The sequence below is a fragment of the Saccostrea echinata genome, unplaced genomic scaffold, assembly GCF_033153115.1.
Source record: "Saccostrea echinata isolate AGI-Se365-2 ecotype Australia unplaced genomic scaffold, CSIRO_AGI_Sech_v1 ptg000030l, whole genome shotgun sequence".
In the NCBI taxonomy this organism is placed as follows: Eukaryota; Metazoa; Mollusca; class Bivalvia; order Ostreida; family Ostreidae; genus Saccostrea; species Saccostrea echinata.
In genome coordinates, this window is record NW_026889779.1 from 1,884,637 (window position 1) to 1,906,348 (window position 21,712).

Below are 21,712 nucleotides of genomic sequence, written 5' to 3' on the forward strand. Positions count from 1 at the left end.
CCGATATTTCTCATGACATCACTTTGTCGGGCTCAGTAATCTGTGACTTCCACTGAGAAAGGAATAATAAGCGGACAATCCTCGTTTTTGTTTCCAAGATGGGGCAGCTAACGCTTCCATCGGTGCTAGCCTGCGTCTGTGTGTTTGTCCAGATCAGTGTTGGATATATAGAGGTGAATATTATCGAGTTTTAACACAAATATATTGTTGCCATATTTTCTTATTGCATTGAATGTGTCTCGAATTGGAATGTGTCGTCCATGTTGAATATATTTATAGTCTGTCATCACCATGCAATGTCACCAGTCTTTCTTTAATGTTAGTAGATTTTTGTCACCAACGTAACGAAGAATAAAAACAAATTAAAAATGCGCTGCGATGAAGATGATGAATAGTTCTGTCATCTTTGAATCACAGAGGCCAAGTCGTGAAAGAAGGGGTGGGGGGGGGGGGGGGTTATTGATATGAAAGGTACCATTATCATGATTATCAGCTGTTTATGTTTTTAACAAAAATATTTGAATTAGAAAGTTATATACATATCAGGACAGAACATGTTGGGACAGTTGAGTTTGTACAAGAAGTATTAAAAGGAAGATGTAATTTTTAAGCAGGAAACCTAATGTCCAAATCATCATAGTGTAGTGGTTTGGTCAAAAGGGAACTATGGGTATAAACCTGGGTAGCTCATTGCTTAGAGCAGGGATCGAGTATTTACTTCTTTGTCCAGCTATACATTTTCTACTGTTCTGTTACATTTAGTGCAGTTGACTTCCTCTTAGATAGAATGTTCTATCGATTGTTAAAATGATAAATGTCCTACGGACCAGGTTTAACAATAGAATGCGTTCCGTGTACTGTCAGTGTAGCAAAGAAAATACGGGAGATAAATCTAGCTCAGTGCATTTATTATGAAAGTCTTAAGAATTCCGAGTGTCAACATGGTTAGTAAATACTAAATTTGAAACGAGTAAAAAACGTTGGTGAAAAAGTGTTGAATTCTTCCATTATATGGATTAAATTTTTAAATGAAAGTTATTTACGGTCAGGGACTAAGATATTTGGGTTGTGTGTCTTTAAAGGCAAAGACAATTTAGGGAGGGAGGAATATAGTAGATTTGGCAATGTGGGCCTTTAATGTCAGCCTAGGTAGCTCAGTGATTAGAACACTTGACTAGTGATGGTCCTGAGTTTAATTTCATCCTTAAGTTCCTATTACAATAGAAAAAGGGATCATCCAGAAGACTGCTAAAACAAAGAAAGCCATTGGCTTTGGAATTAATGGCTTTTTTTTGGACAGACGTTTTGGGGCAGGTAGATTTCCAATAAATTGTGTCAGATACTAAAGCTAGTTTTGGTCTCTGTGCTTGAATCTTTTCATGAAGAAGAACAGGGTTGTCACGCAGGGGCTGGGGAATTTCCTGTGTATAATGAGGTGATCCCCCAGTTATCCTGGTATTCCCCCTCAACCATCTGTTAGGGGAGGAACCCCAAACCCCCTTCTACTTTTTAAAGGTCCCATGCTATTTCATTTCTTAGGGAAAATCCTGGAAAAGACATAATTAAATCCTCAAATGACCTTCTCAAAGTTCTGAAGAAAAAAAAGGAACTTCAAGAATAATCCGAAAGTTGAGTTTGAAAAAAATAACCCTACCTACTAATCCTGATATATTTTATTGAACAAGTTTGGGAAAATAAAATTACAATATTGGTGGTCCAGGACCAGCAATGTATCATAATTATGTATGACTAATGAAATTAAGATGTGAAATTGCTAAAAATTATTTAATTATCATGGTTTGAAGAAAAAGTATATCACTTGATTTGAATTATGAATTTCGAGTAAGGCCACACCAATAAAAATTTTTGTTCGTCGGACCCACGCGCTTGTATTTAAGCAAAATTATACAAATAATATTTATTTTAATTTCCCGCACCATGGAAATTCTGTGCTATTTCAGTCTATGCTAAAGACATCGGACTGTCGGACCTGACCGATGTGCAGTGCCTTTGGTCCGATGCATCATTTTTTACACTGGACCGGAATGTCCGATGTCTCAGTGTCGGATTTTGAGCTTTACTATTTTGACGCGGAGTCATTTAAATGTTTGTTATAAGTAAAAAATATCGCAGGAATCCAAGTACGTAACTGAATGTAATTAAAACCGCATGGAGTCCATGATCATGATGGACCGTCTAAAGTATTACGCGGGAGCGATCCCTGGTAAAAGAAAAGCTGTTACAGTTAGGCCTACTCGAGAATAAGGACTATGAGTCGAAACGACCTGCAAGAAGATTCAATACTGATTGGAAAAATGGCCGATCATGGCTTATATAGTTAGGAGGTAGGCATGACTTGCACATTTTGTTCCAAATATGGTAAAAAATCAGTCTGACAAAATTTGGTTCGGTCCTGTGTATTCATTGACTACACAGGACCGAATGTCCTGTGTGGTGCAAAAAACTTTCGCATAGACTGCTATTTTCTATTCCATTTCCACTCCATTTTTCATATTTTAAATGTGCTTTCTCTGCAAATCAGAAAAAATATAATTGTCTGCTCAAATTTTTTCATGCTCTGCCTAAAAATTTTGCCTACAAAAAAGTAATAATATTGTTATTATTTAACTGCTTGCCCGCTCGTACTTTTTTTCATCAAATGTCCGACGAACAAGAAATTAAATTAGTGTGGCCTAATGAAATAATTTAGTAGAAAGAATGTCGTAAGAAATATCCAACATTTTTTTATTTTTGAAAAGGGGGAGGGGGATCATCTGAAACAAAGATTAATAACCAAACAAGGTAAAATGCTACAGTCAATGCTCTATTTCCCTTATTTTTGTAAACATTTTTTTTATGAAACACTGTGAGAACCATTACTTATTCTGCTTGTAACTGTAGGACAGAAAAAATGTACATTTATAAGCCAAACAATGAGATTGCCTGGTCAGCCCTCAGTGTAATGGTAGATCATAACAGAGATTTACTGCTTGGAAAGCCCCATAAACAGCTGTTATCACTCCATTATCCTGTAAATGATTGGTTAATGTGAGATAAAGGGTATAGCTAAGTAAGACAGGTTAAAAATACTTAACATGTTGATGAAGAATATGTTCTGTTGCTTGATTTGACACTGTTGACACACCCGTTTTGTTGTAAGTGATAAAAAGCTTATAGATTAGATTAGTAAGATTACTTATAGCTACTTACAAATTCGACTATTTACAGTTTTTCCAGAAATATTTTCTTTCTTACATCTTTCTGCTGACCAATGAAAAAATTCAACCTTTTAAGGTTACTTTATTAATTGTTTTGGGTTTGTGTGGTTTTTATGACTTTGAAAGTTGAAGATCCAAATTACAGTGGCGCCTCGTTAATCCGGACACCTCCGTCCCCAGCGAAATCGTCCGGATAAATGAATCATCCGGATAAGTGAATCACTTCTTAAAAGGCGTACCCTCTTAAATCATATACATATGAGGATAGTGGTATCAAATGTGAAGACAAAGAAAACACCTTTATTTTACCTTGACTTATTGATTTTATTTTTATAGTTTTAAAAGAAATAATAGATATTTAAAAAAAAGAAAAAATTAAAATGTAATTTACACGATGAAAAATGGATAGGCAGTTTTATGTTGAGACTTCCTTTTCTAACACAGGAAACTTTATTCGCCTTCTATTTGACATGCAGTTACATGGGCTGATCAAATTTTGATCTGCTACTGTTTTATTTCGGCACATTTTTTTTATATTTATTGAAGCTCATATTAAGTAGAACTGTTCATTATCACCATTGAGAATGTTCAAATGATTAACCGCGTATATTCACTACATAGGGAAGTAAGTAACTAAATACTGCAATTAGTGTACGTATTGCAAACATTCAACGTAAACACAAGCCATATTCAGGATTATCAATACTTTTTCTAGAAACTCCACGTTATATATCTTGAAAAGACATGATCGGCATTTATAACTAATGCCAGTTACGTATTTCTTAGTGCATTAATAGAAATATATTTTCTTGAATTATGTATCATAATAAATTGTCTTATGAAAAGAAAAAAAAGTTTCAAATAATGTACGATCGTATTTTGATAAACTTACGTAACTCGATACCACGACGAAATCTCGTGATTTATTATTCAGTAAAAATTTTATTTACAACTCTCCAAAATTCTCATAAATTTATATACGTTAGCAATTTAATTAATGCACAGTATAAGCTAAATTCTTCGGGCTTTATAATATAAAAGACGTGTGTTTTAGCTGAGGTAAACACACGCTAATTATAGACGCTATTGTTTAGAGGTCACAGGTAACCGCGTTCAAACTGACTCCACGGACGTTTTTACAATAATTATCACTACTGCAAGAAAGGTGTGAAAAGTCGTTCCTCGAAAAATTACCGTCTGGATAAACGAGTCATTTTTTAATGAAATATTGCGTTTTGTAGTAGAAATTGACCGTCCGGATCTGGAACGTGAATTTCCGGATTAATAAGACAGAATAACGTGGAAAAAATCGGTTCCCAAATAATATCGTCCGGAAGGTGAAGCGTCCGGATTATTGGCGTCCGGATTACCGCGGCGCCACTGTAGTTAATTTTATATAAAAGAATTTCAATCTCTGAAATTCTTAATTAGCCCAAATATCAAAGAATGACGAGAGATAATGCAAAACAGAGACCCTTCTACATTTCATTTACTGTATATCAGGGCTTTCTACAAGATTTAAAAAAAAGAAAAAAAAGAAAACATGCAATATGTTTTCAAAAAAAATAAGAGGTACCTCTTGGAAGCAATTTTAATTATATATGTTATCAAATTTATCTCCATCAAATATTTTGGCTGGTACAATCATGATTTCAGCCGGATAAAAGTACTGGGCACTAGCAGATTTTGAAAGGCCTGATATATCGAAAACAAGTTTTGTGTAATCTTGTGGAATTAATACATTTTCACTCTATGCTGATTGTAGATGTACATGTATAGAATTTACACAGTGCCAATAAGGTTAGTTTACTTGACGTGTGAAATTTTTCATCAGAACCAATCAAATACCCTTAAAGAGTTAGGAGTTAGGAGAAATCTATGGACTCCGAGGTCTTTGATGTGGATTGAAGCAGTTTATTGTGAGGAATGCAGGTGTCTTATCAGATTTATATCCACCATGTCACATTACAAAGAGGCTTTCATACCCTAGTTATTTTAGTGAATAGAGCAAGCATATCTTGTCCTCACCTTTATGGACCTATTGAGGGTTCATTGTGTTTGCCTACAATGCAGTACTTTCACATGCTAGTTAAGATTTACTTTTAGGAAGAGATTATTACATATATATTAACAAGCAACTTGCACACTGTAATTTATAATATTGTATGTGATTGTGGTAGGTGCTCCAGAGAGGCTGTATACTTGGATATGTTACATTTTCTCACTGTGCAGCACAAAGGCCTTAAGTTACTTGAAAGAAAAATGAGTTTTCTGCATCGAATAGACATACAACTCTAAATTGAAGCTTCATTTATAAACTGTGTATTTTCTGGGATTTCAATATCATGATATGCTTATCAGGGATTAGAATTAACCCTTTAAAATTTAGCAGCAAAACGGGCTACTTACTTTCAAATTTCACTATCCCAGAATATTTACTAGCCCATATAAAAAAGATCACTTATTGCCACATGAAGTTAATGCACGCTGATATGCGGCTTAACAGAAAACACATTACACCGTATAAATATAAGTACAGCACTGTACCTAGATTTACCATATAAAATTCCGTTATTTTATTTACATAATGCGTCTTGTTAAAAAAAAAATTGTGTAGACATCTGTTGGTTGTATTTTTGTATTATTTCATCTAAATAAGAAACAATAACCATGATTTCAGTGGGAAAAAACTATGTTTATTAATGATATTACAACTGTGGACATTGGGCCATATAAATTTAAAATTTAGATTCTCATCCTAATTTGCTAAAAAATTGGGGCGGGTGGACGGATTTTATTTTTTATTTTTAATTATTGATAATATCTACATAACACTCTTCTTGCACAAAATTTTCACATTATGTTAATGTCAATATGAATAGATTTTATTGTTCATTCTTTTAAATATCTAACAAAGATCTTTGTTACAGAAAATTAAAATATTTATAGTTTTTATTAATGAATTTTCAAGTACACAGATACGGCACACGCCACACAAAATGGGGTGTGGATCCCAATAAATTGCCTTTGCTGTATGTATGAGGTATTCAAGACTTCTCATTGGTTTTTCTCCAAATACCTTTTAAGTTTTACCAACAACTCCTTTTGTTTTGTGTGAAATATCACAGATTTCCACTGCTCCCAAACTTTCGTTCTTGAGACGAGACACGTTCGACATTAAAATATGTCATTTTTGCAAAACAGGATGTATAAAACTGTAAAATATTCTACTGAGAAGCCTATGCTGAACAGTTTTAAGATTTACCATTTCCTTAGCACTATTATCCTCTAAAGTCTGCCGACGATCTTTTTTATAAAATACAAAATCACATACAATTGGCGATTTTTATAACTTGACCAGATGTCATTTTCTTCGTCAGTGTTTACTTGTTTAAAATCTCTTTAAAAACTTGCTCATGCTAGTGATGGTATCTACATGTATTTAAGTTATTTTTGCTTTTCTGCCTTCTCTATACTGGCTAATTATCTTTTCCCTATATATTTAAGCTGCCGATTTCTCTCCATTCTTCACATGGCTTTTGTGCTATAAATAGTGCCACGCGACTTTTAATACAGACGGGAGATAACTCTTAAATTTTGACCGTGATTCTTGCTGAGTAAAAATACAAGTAAAAACTTTTGATACCCAAAAACCAAAATAAAAAAACAACGGGGCGGGGCACTTTGAGAGGGGCGGGCGGGGATGAGAATCTAAAGTTTAATTTTACCTGGCCTTGAGGAAATTCTGGTCTCCCACCAGGCTAGTGCCCTATGAAGTTATTGTCACCTGTATGAGTATTAATATTAATATTTGCCCTGAGTGAGTTGTTGACTGTTAATTTTAATCCCTGTTAATGATGATTATATACTTTTTAATTTTATTTGATGTTTGGATTCAAACCATGTATATTGTGTATCTTAATTGTCAGAAACCCTGTAAATATGAATATATGATTTTGTATGAACTTGTAATGTATATTGCTGATTTATTGGTTTATTCGGATCTCTTATTCAATACCGAATTTTTTTCAGTCCCTGGCAGCAAACACAGACTTTCAGCGTCATGACTATAAGTTTGTTCCAATGGTTGCCTTTATGTGTAACAAGCCCACCATGCACACATCTCCGGTAGGCTGGCAGGCCGACTCTAAACAAGACTGTCTCCATGAGCCTAAGGAGATTCTTCAATACTGTCAAAAGGTAAATATTGCAAAGAAGAGTGCACAGTTATTGTCCATTCCCACTTTCCCGTACTTTCCCTCAATCATGTTCATGGACCCCTTCAATTCCTTGACTTCAATTCAACATGTTCAACATTATTATGTGTTTGAGAATAACAGACTTATTTATAATGAATGCAAAGCATGTACCGGTATTTCAAAGTTAAGTTTTATAAATTTCAAAAGATAGACTTACAGGTCATTTTTTCTAACCAAGAGCATTATGCATACATTATGAAGGTGTATTCCCAGGTGCACTTATTTAATCAGTTTTGTGGTATTTGTGGGGCACCAAATAAAGTTAGGGAAAACAAACAAAGGAGTAAGAGGAAATGGGACTAATATATTCTGTTTTGTCAGACTTGTGTAGTTAGATTTGCTTAATTTATTAACATTTTTATGTTAATTGATAGTTCTGATCATATGTCAGCAGTGAAAACATGGAAATAAGTAATAGTGGGGGTTTGTTTTGTTTTGTTTTTTTTTTTTTGCACATTTATCTAGATATTGAGAATTTTCTGTTGGTCTAGACATATAAAATACAATACACTGATCATTAGTTGTTTAATTTAATGGCCAGTTCAATCTGGATTCAAACCAATTTAATGGACATGTAATGTAATGAAGTGCTTTTAACTTGTGTTATTCATTTACAATCAGTTTATGGTTCACAAAGTTTGTAAATCTAGAGGTACAAGTTCATGTAACAGTAATTAGTACATGCACCATATTCCTGCAGGAAGGCTAGAAATAATGAAATACTTCTTTAGAACCATAAAAGATATTAGATATGTATTGCATTATGCCTGATCTGACATTTGGGGACCAGTTTTAGCTGACTGGCACTGCCTCAACTTGATCATTGATATTGATTTTGCTATACTGATTGCAGTGAGACTGTATATTGGATAGACCTGCATACTGCTGCTCAGGTGGTCATGAATAAAGTATATATTATATGAGTAGGAATAACCTGGTATCATGTAGCAAGCCATGCCCTTTAATTTATTTGTACCTCATTGTGTTTGTGTTTTAGAGCATACCTAGATAATCTCAATACATTCATTTAAGGCATTGGGGGGGGGGGGGGGATAAATCAGTTTACTTATGTCTTGTCTAGACTGAGATGATTTTCACTTTATCATTGTATCAGATTATTTCAGTCATGATTTTTGATTTCACCAGTCATTTTTGTAATTCTTGATATCATGTGACATAGATCTATACCCTCAGAAAAAGCTGAGATTACTTAGAGCCTGATGGCATACACATAATAAGGCATATTGCTCATTGTTGGTTTAACAGATAAGAGACTCCAGTATATATATATAGATATATACTGAATATATAAATTTCAATGCATTACCCCCAGTAATGCTAGATGGTCAGTGTCATTAGAAAAATCAAATTGCAAAGAAAATTGTGTACAGTAAATTAGAGTTCACAAAGGATTGACATTACGTGTAAGGAATTAAATATGGTAGATGTCAAGGGAGTCATCGCAAATGTCTCCATGCATTCAATGTGCTCTGGACCAGTCGGATTGAGTGTATTATTCTGAAGGATAACAATATTAAGTGAAATATGCTTATGGGTAGTTAGAGACATGAGGAGAAATTTGTAAAATGTTTACAAAAGTATGCAAAGCTTTTTTATGCAAATCTTGATAACTTGGCTTACTATCTTTACAGCTGTACCCCAATATGACCATTACAAACATTGTTGAGGACCATGAAGTAACCATCAGAAACTGGCCAGATTCACATGGTCATCAGCATAACCACAAAGTACAGCCATACAGATGTGTTGGTATGCACTTATTTAACATCATGTCAGAAAATTAAAGTTGCAATTCTGCATGCCAAAATGAAGACGTAGTATTATGTCTTGTTTTCTTGTTTACACACTTCATAAGCATGATAAGTGGACGTACAATTTCAGCATTCAAAAACTGACCTACATTTATTAGCTATTAATATTTCTTCAAAATCTGACAACAAAATTTAAAATGGAGTACCCACTTGCAATTTGTGTGGATATGGTAATTTTAATGCCTAGTATTTGTTTACTACTGGTTTGTAAATGTATTAGGAAGTACTGGTTGGTTAAAAATGGAACATTAGTGCCAATTTGACATTGGAAGAGAAAACTTAGTCCCCACCCACCTAACCCCCTTCCTTTTTGCAAACAATGAAAAAATCGAGCATTTTCTTGTTTGTAAGCCTGAAAATAAAAAAAAGTTGGCCTTAGAAATATTTGTTATGTATCAATTAATAATCACAGATGTTTTATAAACCATTTGATTTTGAATCAGTCAGTGACTGCCAGGATAAAAGCACAGTATGTATTGTATTTTTTTTTTTTTTTGACATTGATAGTGGGTCCATTTGAGAGTGATGCTCTTTTAGTCCCTCAACATTGCCACTTCTATCATGAACACAATCAGTGTGACACATACAAGAAGTGGGGTGACTGGGCCACATCAGACTGTGTGGCCAAGGGAATGAGGATCGACAGCTTCTCCATGCTGCTGGACTGTGACATTGACAGGTTTGCTGGGGTGGAGTATGTCTGCTGTCCCAAGGAGAAAAGTAAGTCATCAATCGGCAGAGCTGTCAGACATCTGCTGTGATCACCATGGTTCAGGTGATTATGGTGTGATGGTGAGGGTAAATTACTTTGTACATGTTGTAACCATTGCATTTGCATAAATGACTTGTTCCTACAGATTGACATGTGTATGTTTGGGAAACAAGATGCGCTTGATGGAATTCGTAATAGAGTTAGAAATCATTGAAGATTTTTTATGGAATGAAACACTTTTCCGTATTGCAGTATGTAGTGCAGAACTGATTCTTACATTTGCATGTAACTGAAAATAGAAAAAAAATTCTTTTTCATTACACTATTTGATTGGGAGGTTGATGAGAAAACTTGATTTTTTATTTATCACATTTTCAAGTACAATATGCCATCATCTCATAATGGAGAGAAAATTATAGAAAGATGTAAACTTGCAAGAATCTTATAGAACTTAAATTTTAAAGAGTGTCAATGATAATCAAATCTTTCACATTTTATTTTACACATTTTAATGCCATGGGTTGTCTCCAGGTAACATGTACACCTGTAGCACCTCAACTGCTACAGAGAGTGTGCAGATAAATTACACAATGTAACTCTTATTTCAATAATTAGTAAACAAAGCAACTCTTCATAATTGTGTATATATCATGTTTATGATATTGATAGAAGCTGTTTTATGACTAAGAAATATTAGCTGGGACAAATTGGTATTAGTTTTCCTCCTTTTTTGATTTAGATTTAATTGTGCTTCAAAAATATAGCATAATAAATATTCAAATTAGATTGACATTACAGATATTAGACATTTTACCAATTAATTTTAGCAGTGGAAAAAAGGGGGTGTCATTTTTTGTCCTATTCAGAGGATCCTTCTTTTGGGCCTAAATTACAGAAAGCTAAGATTGTAATGTATATGACACATCATGGGACTTTGTTCATAATACTCAAATTGTAAAATCGAAATGTAAAAAAAAAAAAAAAAAAAAAAAACAGATTATTTGACAAGGAAAACAGCTCATAAAACCTTAAACGATTGACAGGTACTTAATAATGGGAATTACAACTGCAAATGCACATTGTAAGCAGTATTTATAGTTAGGGGCTTAACTTCAGAGATCATTTGAGGCTAACTTCAATGATTACCAGATTTGCTAAATCCATTTCCTTGTTATTTTTGACACTTCATGTAGATAATGATTTTTCATGCATACTTAATTAGCCTATAAGGACAACAGAGTGTGGGTTGGAGAGGAAGTCATTTGGAAACTTAACATTGAATGTAATATTGGGAAAGCAGCTGTTTATGATATTTTGACAATCATGATTTTCAAATATACAAAATTCAGAAATAAGAAATTGTGCTACTGACATTCATTTTATATTGCTTTCCATACTGAATAGTTAGTTTGATATATACTTTCTCCTTGGTGTTTTGACCTTTTAGCAATCTTTTTGCTGTAAACAGAAAATGTTAATCTGTTAGTCATTTGTGATCAACTAAGGTTCATTAATGGATTCTTTATCTTTATGGATGAGAGTTTCTATTTACACAGAATTCACCATTATAGCAGTCAGTCAATAATTTGTACAGCTTCAGAACCCTCAGATTGAAAAAAATCAATGGATAATGTGATGCTTCTACATGCAGAGTACAAATAGAAAGAATTATTTCTATTGTCTCTGAACTATGGGTAGAAACCAAACTCCAGGCTATTGTTTTGAGCCTCCATACTCATTATGAATTGATTAAAATTATTGAATTTATAGTAGCCTAATTACATTTTAACATTTTCTGTAGCTTTACACTAATGTGTGTGCAAACAGTCACTACAGACTAGGGTAATATTCATATGTAAATAATCTTACATGATAATTTGTGTTTTATTTGTTGATTTTTCTTGCTGATAAAAGCCATTATGGAAATTGTATCAGAGATAGGTAAATAAGTTATAGCCTACAAGAATTTGTTGGAAACAGACTGTGTGAAACAGTTGATGCTTTGGCATCTAGCCAGCCCTCTTTGATGCTAGCTCTATGAAGAGTTATAAAAATATTGATTTTATAACAGCCGGAAAATTAGGCATCAAAAAATTCTTCCACAAAGCAAATTCACCAGATAGCAAGTGCTCTAGAACTTATAATGTGGATATCTGATGAAGCATTCAGTGTTTCTTGGTTAACTGTTAGGTCAGAGAGGATTTCTCATTTCTTCAGTAAAAAGTGCACAGATGTCAGAAACAAAAAAATACTTGATACATGTATATTGTGTAAACTTACTGGCCCTGTACGATAAGATTTTTAGAACTAGTGTGACTGTGTTGTATTCATTAAAAAGCCTTTTAAGCCAGCTGCTGAATAGTCAATGACTTGGACTTGCAAGCTGTAAATACATATAATGTTGTACTCAAGGTCATCCATATGTACATGTACCAGTGCTAAATAAGTTTAATTAGTATACTCCGTATTGCAATTGTGCTCACTGTGCATATAAAGTACATGTAGACAGGGTCTGACTATAGGCCTATGTGCTGAATCACTGTATTGCAGCAAGTAATAGTCTACAGATAAATGAATCATCAGGAGTATTACTCATCCCACAATTCTACCCTAACGTTAGTCCATCACCATGAAATGGACTGGGATGAATGAACAGAATAGCAGGCTTGGAGAGGGGATCGATGAACATTCCATATTTCTTTTCATGTTACTTTTGTTAATACCCAAAAAACAATTGATTTAATTTAGCATTGTTCTTCAGTTAATAAATAGTGAATAAACCCAGAGCTGTGTGTGTGTATTGATCCATCCTACTGTAGAAAAAGGATGGATTATGCTGCAATTCCAGAACAGAACATAGTCCCTAATAGACATTCTGTTTCCAGCAATTACTTTACCAAAGGAAAGGATCAATATGCAGTGCAGAGGATATAAGTTATGCAAATTGGATACAAAATGTGGCAAACTCTTGTAATGGGTGATTTACTATAGTCTGTCAAGCAGACAGGTCTTTTTATGGTTATATTTCCATTAGTTTTCTGTCATGTTCCTATGTCAGAAAGAACCTTGATGCATTTCAATCAATAGATAGCAGAATGAAGGCAGCTGTATGTATAATGAACACTAATTCTGGGATAAAACCACAGTCTGTCCAATAGCATTTCATGACCAGATATTTACATCAGTCTGATTAACACAGAGCAGGGTCTAATACTCTATGTACTTTTGTTTTTTATCATTAGAAATATTCAGAATTTTTAAATACCTTTCTGAAAAATAGCACAGGACATACAATGCAGAATTAAGACTCGGGATAGAAAGATTAAGAAGTAGGAGATCAGTTTCCTAAAGGCATTTTATGTTTCAAATCTATCTAGTAAACATAGTGTTAGTCATGTTAATTGGAAAAAGGAATAAATAATAGCCTTTATCTTAATGCAATTGTTCACTGAAACATTTCTTGTGATTTTCATCCATAATTTACATAATACCATTGATAAGAACTCGACTGAAGATAAAGATGCAAGGGTAGGATTCAAAAGCTGGTGTGATTGAAGCCTTAGAGAGGGGATGTTTTAACAATCACATGAATCATGGTCAGCTAAATTGCGTTCTTAATCAAAGGTATTTTAATGAAGGGAATGCACCTTACAAAAACAAATTTAATGCTTAAGGCAAAATCACACATACACTGAAGATTTAATGAGATTCAGCTGGTTATAGGTATAAGGCTACACCATCTATTCATGTTATGTTTGTGCATCATTTCTAATTTTTTAATTTCACTTTTCAGAGGCCATTGACAAAGCAGTCACATTAAAACCAGTGAAAGAGCAAACAGAGCACATCACAATAGATGACACATATGATGCATATATTGCATATCTCAGAGGTGATGAAAAATTTCTCAAAAAATTTGGCAATGAGCACAGCAAGTTTTTAGCTGCTATGAAGGCCATGAACATGCGCCACCACGGGAGAATTACCAAGGTGTTTAACTTTTGCTTCATTTACATTAATAAGTTTTACTTCTTTTTGATCATGTACTGTCTTGAAAGAGTAGGATGTAAGTGAATTTCACAGATACATATTATACTGTGAGAACAGGAAAGCGTAAGATTTTTGTTATTCAAAAACCTTGTGTAAGACATTAAATATAATGTAGATCACCAGATTTTTTAAGGCACACATATATATACATGTATTATGAGCTAGACGAAATTTTCATGAAGTTGTATATAATCCATACTAAAAAGATATATATATGCGAGAATGAAATTTTCGCAAGCATACCATCTCGCATAATTACACTCAAATATAAACTTCTCATGAATAAAAGGTATTTTACAGTAGTCAGGTTTTGGAAAGTTACCTTGGCAGATATATCTGTCAGGCATGTTACCATGCCATTAGATAGATGTATTTGACTCAGAAAGGCTTGTAAAGTGAAATTATCTCAAGGTTCCCTTAACAGTAATTAGTTATTGATTTGAATTTTAGATGATGAAAGAATGGCAGACAGCCAGGAAACATGTCAACAATATGAAGAAGACAAATCCCAAAGCTGCTGACAAACTCAACAAGAACATCCTACAGGTCTCTTAGGGTTTATTTTATTTTTCTTCACTTTTTGTGTGATATAACACAGGGGGAGACATTGAAGAAAGTCAGGGTAGTCAATTTTAAGCAAAAATGATATGTATTGTAGCTAAGTTAATACACTGGTATTTTTAAAGTGGCAGTTTTAATCATTAGAGTTGTTCACTTACATTGTATCGGTACCTTTTGTACCACATTGCAAAATTGACTTCCATGAGTTTTGCAGAAGTATTATACAAATGTTAAAACAAAGTTGAGAAGGTTGAAGCTGAAGCATTCAAATCAGCAATTTTTTCTAACCACTGGGAAAGCGTCCGGTACAGGTTCGATTGGGAAAAATAGCATTGAAGTAGAACAAAGGAGGATTTTCTGTCATTTAAACAAATGAAACATATTTTGCATTTATTCCAACCTCATTACATATTACTCCGTGTTTTAATGAATAAACAACAAGTATTTACTGTTTTTCATATCAATGTCCCTTGTTTTCGCATTTTCATGCTGTCAATTTGTCAAAATGTATGACACTATGCTGTCTACACCACAGGTCCCGCCATATTACAACTAATCTCTACTTTCGATTTAAGTGGAAGTGAAACAATTAGTCAACTTGTACAATGTTTCATATAAAAAGAATACGATGTCATCATATTCTGTTGCTTGGCAGTGGAATTGGGAATTCTTAGTCTCAAAATAGGGAAAAATTAACATTTTTTGGCAATGGGAATGGTACCATTTATCAGTACCAGTTATACAAGAAAAAAAAACACTGCAAATGCAGCAGAGCTGAAGTTTCTCCAAGAAAAAAAAAATAAACACTTTCCAAAATATTTTAGATGATAAGCTAACAGATGAATTCTTATGATTTAATTTAAAGCATACCAATTGTTATGTACAATGTACTTTACCATGTTGTTGAATTTGTTTTGTTTGTTGTCTGTTGTCAGCGATTCCAGAAGTTGTACAACAGCTACCAGCAGTCCGACGCTGCGGAGAAGAAGCAGTTAGTGGCTCTCCACCTCCAACACAGACAGGGAGAACTGAACAGTAAAAAGAGGAAGGAGTTAGAGGCCTACATGGGGGAACTCCAGAAGAGCCATGTCAAGGTTTGTTGATTGAGTCCTTTGAGATGATTTACAATAATAATTCCAATACATGTACTTAGACTTCCACCACTACGTAGAAAGTTTTGTTCAAATATACATTATTGTTTTTAAAATGTATGCTGTTCTCACTGTTGGACACGGTGAACTGCAAAGCATTCCTTAAGATGAATACACTTTCTGTGATGTGTTTTAACAATTTGATGTCACAGTTTGACATGTTCAGTCCTAGAAGTAGGAACAGAATGGTAAAAATGGGAAAGCCATTGCTAAAGATTCAGTTGAAGAATTTCAGACATTTTATTCTTATATGAAATAGTATGATTTACAAGTCTTTACTGTTCACTTCCTTTATTTCATTTAGTCTGGTGCTGTGATGAAGCATTTAGAGCACTACATTCGTGTGGAAGAGAAGGATCGTTTACACTCACTGAATCATTTCACTCATGTTAAAAAGACAAACCCAGAGGAAGCCAAGCTTATCCAGTCACAGGTCATTGAACACATGAAGGTCATTGATGAGCGCATCAAGCAGAGTCTGGATATGCTTCATCACTTCCCCAAGGTGGAGAACAAACTGAAGCCACAGATAGGTAGGAGTAGAGACTGTATTCTGAGTGCAAGCTTGTAAAGAAGTCTAATGTGTAAATTATGGGTCGATTTTTTGATGACTGGCTTTAATATGAATGGAAATAATGAAGTTTGTACGTTGTTAGTTAATACAAAATAAATGTCAGAGTTTTAAGTTTATATTTTTTATTTAAAACTTGTAGATAAATTCATGAAGCACTACAGTGGTTTAGCAGAGAGTGCCAAGAACATTGTGATGAGACCCATAACTGTACAGGAGAAGAAAGAGTCCAATAAAGGTAACACTATTGTAGGGAGCATGCACAACACACAGGGTTCTGGGCAAAATGGGGAAAAATTACAGTACAATTGTTTATTATAATAATTAATTTGTCACACAAAATATGAAAATGAGTGACTATTATCATGGTAAGTGTTAATCTCAAAGCAATATTTTGGGAAAGTGCCATGCTTGTATAGTCTCCTATGAATGTGTATTATGTTTTGAGGGTCTTTTTTTCAATGACAATGAAACAATAAATTTTATTTTTTCAAGGATTTAGTCATTCAACATACTTAGATACATGTATTACTTGATACCTTGCAAATTCAAGATTTTGGATTCCAAAAAGGCTAATATTACTTTTATGACACACTTTCACTTTTGATTCAAATGATCAGATTCTGGATGATTTTGTGGTCATGGCCAAGTAATTACACATTCAGTTACAATTTTTTTAGCCATGACAGTTAAGCATTTTAAATAGCAGACAATATTGTAATATAATTATAAATTAATGTTAGGGTTTTTTCCCCATCTCAACGGAGTTATAGCTTGTGAGTGTGGAGGGGTGAGTGCATGCATGTGTTACAGAAGTTACAAAATCAGTTATTTATATTGGAATCATCGTTCCGTTTTGCTAGGGGAATTCCTTCTTTGCAGTTCCCTTGTTATATTTTTAAAATAAATTATGTTGGGCATTAGAAATTTTTGTCCTTGACCTTGGAGTTTGACCTACTTTTGAAAAACTTTAACCTTGGCCATAACTTTTGAACAGTTGGTGCTTGGGGTTTCAAACTTCACATGTGTTTTCCTTGTGACAAGACCTTCCTCTGGATATCGACCTCTTTGACCTTGACCTAGGAGTTTGACCTACTTAGAGCTAGGACTTTCATACTTCACATATGTAATCCTTGTGACAAGACCTTCGTTTGGATACCAACCACTTTGACCTTTTGACCTTGACCTAGGAGTTTGACCTACATTTGAAAAACTTTAACCTTGGCCATAATTTTTGAATGGTTGGTGCTAGGGCTTTCATACTTCACATATGTAATCCTTGTGACAATTTTAAATTTAAATTTAAATTTAAAAAACTTTAACCTTCACCATAACTTTTGAACAGTTGCAGCTAGGGCTTTCAAATTTAACATTTTTTATCTTTTGGCCTGGATTTTGACTTGCATTTGAGAAACTTTAACCTTCACCATAAGCTGCCATACGGGGGCATCAGTGTTCACAAACACATCTTGTTAACATCTGGATTAGAGCATTCTATATAAAATTTATAACATTTCATAGAACTTACAGAATGAGGTAAAAATTGCAAATTTTACAGAAAAATTGAGTGGTATCATGAGTGAATTAACATTATTATTGGATGACAAATGCTCAGATAAAAAATGTATTTCTGCATTAGACTTGGGTAGAAATACGTTGTATTTTGAGGTTGCGCCGCCTGGTCAGGCCATTGCAACAATTCATTAAAAATAAAAACTCATGATTTATTGTTTATTCTATAGAAAGAAAAGATGATGCTAACTGAATGTGAAAAAAAAATATTGATGTACCTCAAGCGGATTTAATTTTATGGCACTAGTCCACAAACTTTTTGATAACCCCTCATATATATACATTATAAACATTTCAGATAGACAAGTATTTTTAAAGATTGTTTTGATGACCGTTGTATTTTTAGTGACCTGGAGTGACAAAGTGACCTTGGATGATGAGAACGATGATGGTGACCTGTCTGATCATCTGGAAGAAGTCAAGAAAACTCCGATTGTGGAAGATGATGGACTCAGTCCCCGAATTGAGCTTGACCAGCATGAGGAAAACAAGGTCTTCATCTCTCATCGTGAAAATGACCAAGCCAGTTTCAGTCGGGTAAGTAAATATTTGCTTCCTCTAAACAACCAAGCAAACATCCATCAGTAAGTGTGGATCTCTTCTATGGGATAAGGTACTGTAGATTCCTTATTTTACGTGAGTACTTAATATCGCGAAATGGCTAAAGGGCGTCAAATCGCGAGAAAAATAATTCGCGAATGGGTGATTTATCTAGAGATTTTACATACATTAAAGCACCATAAAAATAAAAGTGAGTAATTTTATTTCGTGAGTGGTGCTTCTTGCGTAATTACGTGATAATTTATTCCTCGCGTATTTTTAGGAATCTACAGTAATCTCTTAAAAGTCCAAGCTTATTCAAGTTAGATACTGTAAACCAACTATTATTCGTGTCATCTTTTATTCGCGATTCGTCCGATTGAAATCAGTCCAAGACGATTGATTTTTGCGACTTGGGAAACATTCTCAAAAAAATACAAAGCAAAATGAATGGTTCGCGGCGATTAATATTCGCAAGTTGGAGTACATTGCAAAACTCACGAATATTTCTCACATGCAAAACAAAGTTGGTTTACAGTAATTAGATGTGAATCTCTTCAAAATGAACAGGTAAGTAGATGCATGTATCTTTTCTAAACAACCAAACCAGCTTCAGTCAGGTAGGTATTTACCACTATCTTCTTACCTTCCCAGCTTCAGTTGGGTAAGTAAATGAGAATCTCTTCTCTTTTACTGTCAGCTTTTAAGATACCAAATCAATATGTTGACCTGAGTAAAATTTAAAAAATTTTATTGCATCCAATATGTATTTGATGAGGAAGATTTCTGCACTTCATTTTGATTAATTTGAACATCTGTTCAATGGAGTTTCATTTTCTTATTTAAAGAACTGTGAACGATAGTATTGTTCTCCCGCCTACCTCCAGGTCAATTTTCAAAAGTTAATATATTTGAATGATTTTTCATTTCTATATAGATATTTATATGAATTTTCATAAAACATTACTTTTTTGGGAAAACAAAGAGAGATAACTCTGTAATATGGGTAAAACTTGTGTTTTCACCATAGAAATCAACGGAAAATGGAAAATATTTTTAAAACATCCCCCCCCCCCCCCTTGAAACAAAAATTCCTTTTTATAGGTAATATGGACTGTCATTTCACAAAATCATACCAAAGCTTTTTGTGTTTCAGGGAGGGGGGGGGGGGGGGGGACATACGTTTAAAGACAAAAAACTACAAAAATGCTTATTTTTTCATCAATATCAAAGGGGTTTACAACTAAAACATTGTATTTTGTTAATAATAAACGTTTAATTTTATATGAGTAAAACATAAGAAAAGTTTTAAGGAACATTTATTCATATACAGTAATATTTTAAAATGTGGTGATGCTTTAAAGCCCGATTTCAATGAAAAATATCGTCCCCCCCCCCAACCCCCCTTATTCAAAGAGGTGGAATTTGGGGTAATTAACTATTTAACACTGGTATTAAAATTATCAGTCAATTACCATGGAACTGTTCTTTGCATTCAACAAAGATTTTATGGCCAAATTGCCATTAGTAATTTATTAAATGGGTGTAAAATGTAGGTGGGAATCAAGAGTTAGCGTGCGTAGTTCTTCATTCTTTAAAAAAAATATCTGGAGAAAATTAGCAAACCAAAAAGATGAAAAGGTGATGATTTATTTATTTATCAGTTTTTTGGTTTTGTTTTTAGGGAAGTTATTCTTCACAAGTTGCAACTTCCACAAGCAGTGTTTTCGGAATTGCCATCGGAAGTGTAGCAGTATTTGTCATTATTATTGTTGCTATTGTCATGTTGCGGAAGCGCTCCCATAGACACGCAGTCACTCATGGATTTGCTGAAATGGATCCAGCAGCCTCGCCAGAAGAACGTCATGTGGCTAAAATGCAGATGAATGGTTATGAAAATCCTACCTACAAATACTTTGAACTGAATACCAATGTCAAGAAATAAAAACCTCAGAAACTGTTCCAAAAACTTACAAATTTATAAACAAATTCATTCCACTGAGTGTAACTCTTATTTGCAGGGTGAAGCCTTAACTGTTGTAAACAAAAACTGTGATTTCATTGATAACATGGTGATTGTATGAAATTTGGATAACATACTCATTACAAAGTAAATAACAGGTTATAATCTACAAAATTAAAAGACAAGGTAGTGATTGTACAGATGTATTTATTATACAGTGTTTGTATATAACACCACTTTGCATTATATGTGTCCCTAATCATTCTTTGTTAATGTAGAATATCATTGTAAATGGAACTTTTTGTAGCATTTGAATGATTCTGTACTGTAGCCACTGTACCACTACTTATAAACCATGTAAGTATTTGTAACTATACCATTTATTCATTTGTGTTGTCCTGAAGTGGAAACCATTCCATACCGAGATGTGGAGATTTAGAGTCTCACAAAGATCCCCTAAAGCAATAATTGAGAACAAGAATCATGGGGAAGAAAGAATTAAGTTAGTAATCATCAATTAGAATTGTAGGGTTGGGATAAAGAATGCACACCAATTCATAACCTTGATAATATTGGAACTGTGTATTGACTGCTTTTTTAGCTGATGGTGTTTTATTGTTTTATATTTTTAAAATGTCTTCATAAGATGATATGAATTTCATGATACATGTCTAACATTTTTATGTGCAGTTGTTGTGAAATGCTTTTTTGTTATATTTGCAGTTTTTAATTTTTTAATTTTTTTTTTTTCGACACTTGAGCAGGCATTATTTTTTTTTTTTAGACAAGATTTATATATTTATGATTGCATAATTAGGGAATCCAAAATTTAATCAAATGAAAATGTACTTACAATTTTTTTAACTTTCTTAATTATATAAAATTCAAAGAATTGTAGTCAAAACCAAAGACGTAGCTTAAAATCACATACCTTACTCAATGTATTCGCCATTCAAATATGAGCTTGCTTTGGCATATACTAGTTAAACAAATTTCTATAAGAAAAACTCTCATTGATGTTATAGTCTCTTTCTTTTAGTATAAACTGCTGCTCTGATCACTCTGTTTAATATATTGTGATCCCATTGAGGTAGTTTGTAGAGAAAATTCGGATTGCATTCTTTTCTAGAAATTATCTCTGTACTGTGTGGAAGAGATTATGATCATCATGCTGCTAAATTTTGTATGAGTGTACAAGCTTTCTTTACCAGAAGATTCCATCTTTTCTGCCTTTTCCTTCCAGTAAACCAAGTCTGAACCTCTCTTCCTCTACCAAGAAATCT

At 33.6% G+C, this 21,712-nt stretch overlaps 1 protein-coding gene across 1 annotated transcript; it reads left to right on the forward strand.

Moving 5' to 3' along the window:
* The first annotated feature begins 7 nt into the window (after positions 1-7).
* LOC133197088 (amyloid-beta precursor-like protein) lies at positions 8-21,639 on the forward strand. Its single transcript, XM_061332926.1, has 11 exons — positions 8-173; positions 7,251-7,418; positions 9,130-9,247; positions 9,817-10,029; positions 13,815-14,011; positions 14,522-14,617; positions 15,568-15,726; positions 16,088-16,316; positions 16,497-16,592; positions 18,273-18,463; positions 20,151-21,639. The coding sequence occupies exons 1-11, from the start codon at positions 99-101 to the stop codon at positions 20,409-20,411; spliced, it is 1,803 nt and encodes a 600-aa protein (XP_061188910.1). The 5' UTR covers positions 8-98; the 3' UTR covers positions 20,412-21,639.
* Positions 21,640-21,712: the final 73 nt, after the last annotated feature.

Bases quoted from the DNA above. Each gene is read 5' to 3' on its own strand.
- LOC133197088 (XM_061332926.1), top strand. From the start codon at position 99: ATGGGGCAGCTAACGCTTCCATCGGTGCTAGCCTGCGTCTGTGTGTTT. The intron at 174-7,250 runs GTGAATATTATC...AATTTTTTTCAG, and splicing joins TCAGTGTTGGATATATAGAG to TCCCTGGCAGCAAACACAGA. The intron at 7,419-9,129 runs GTAAATATTGCA...CTATCTTTACAG, and splicing joins TTCTTCAATACTGTCAAAAG to CTGTACCCCAATATGACCAT.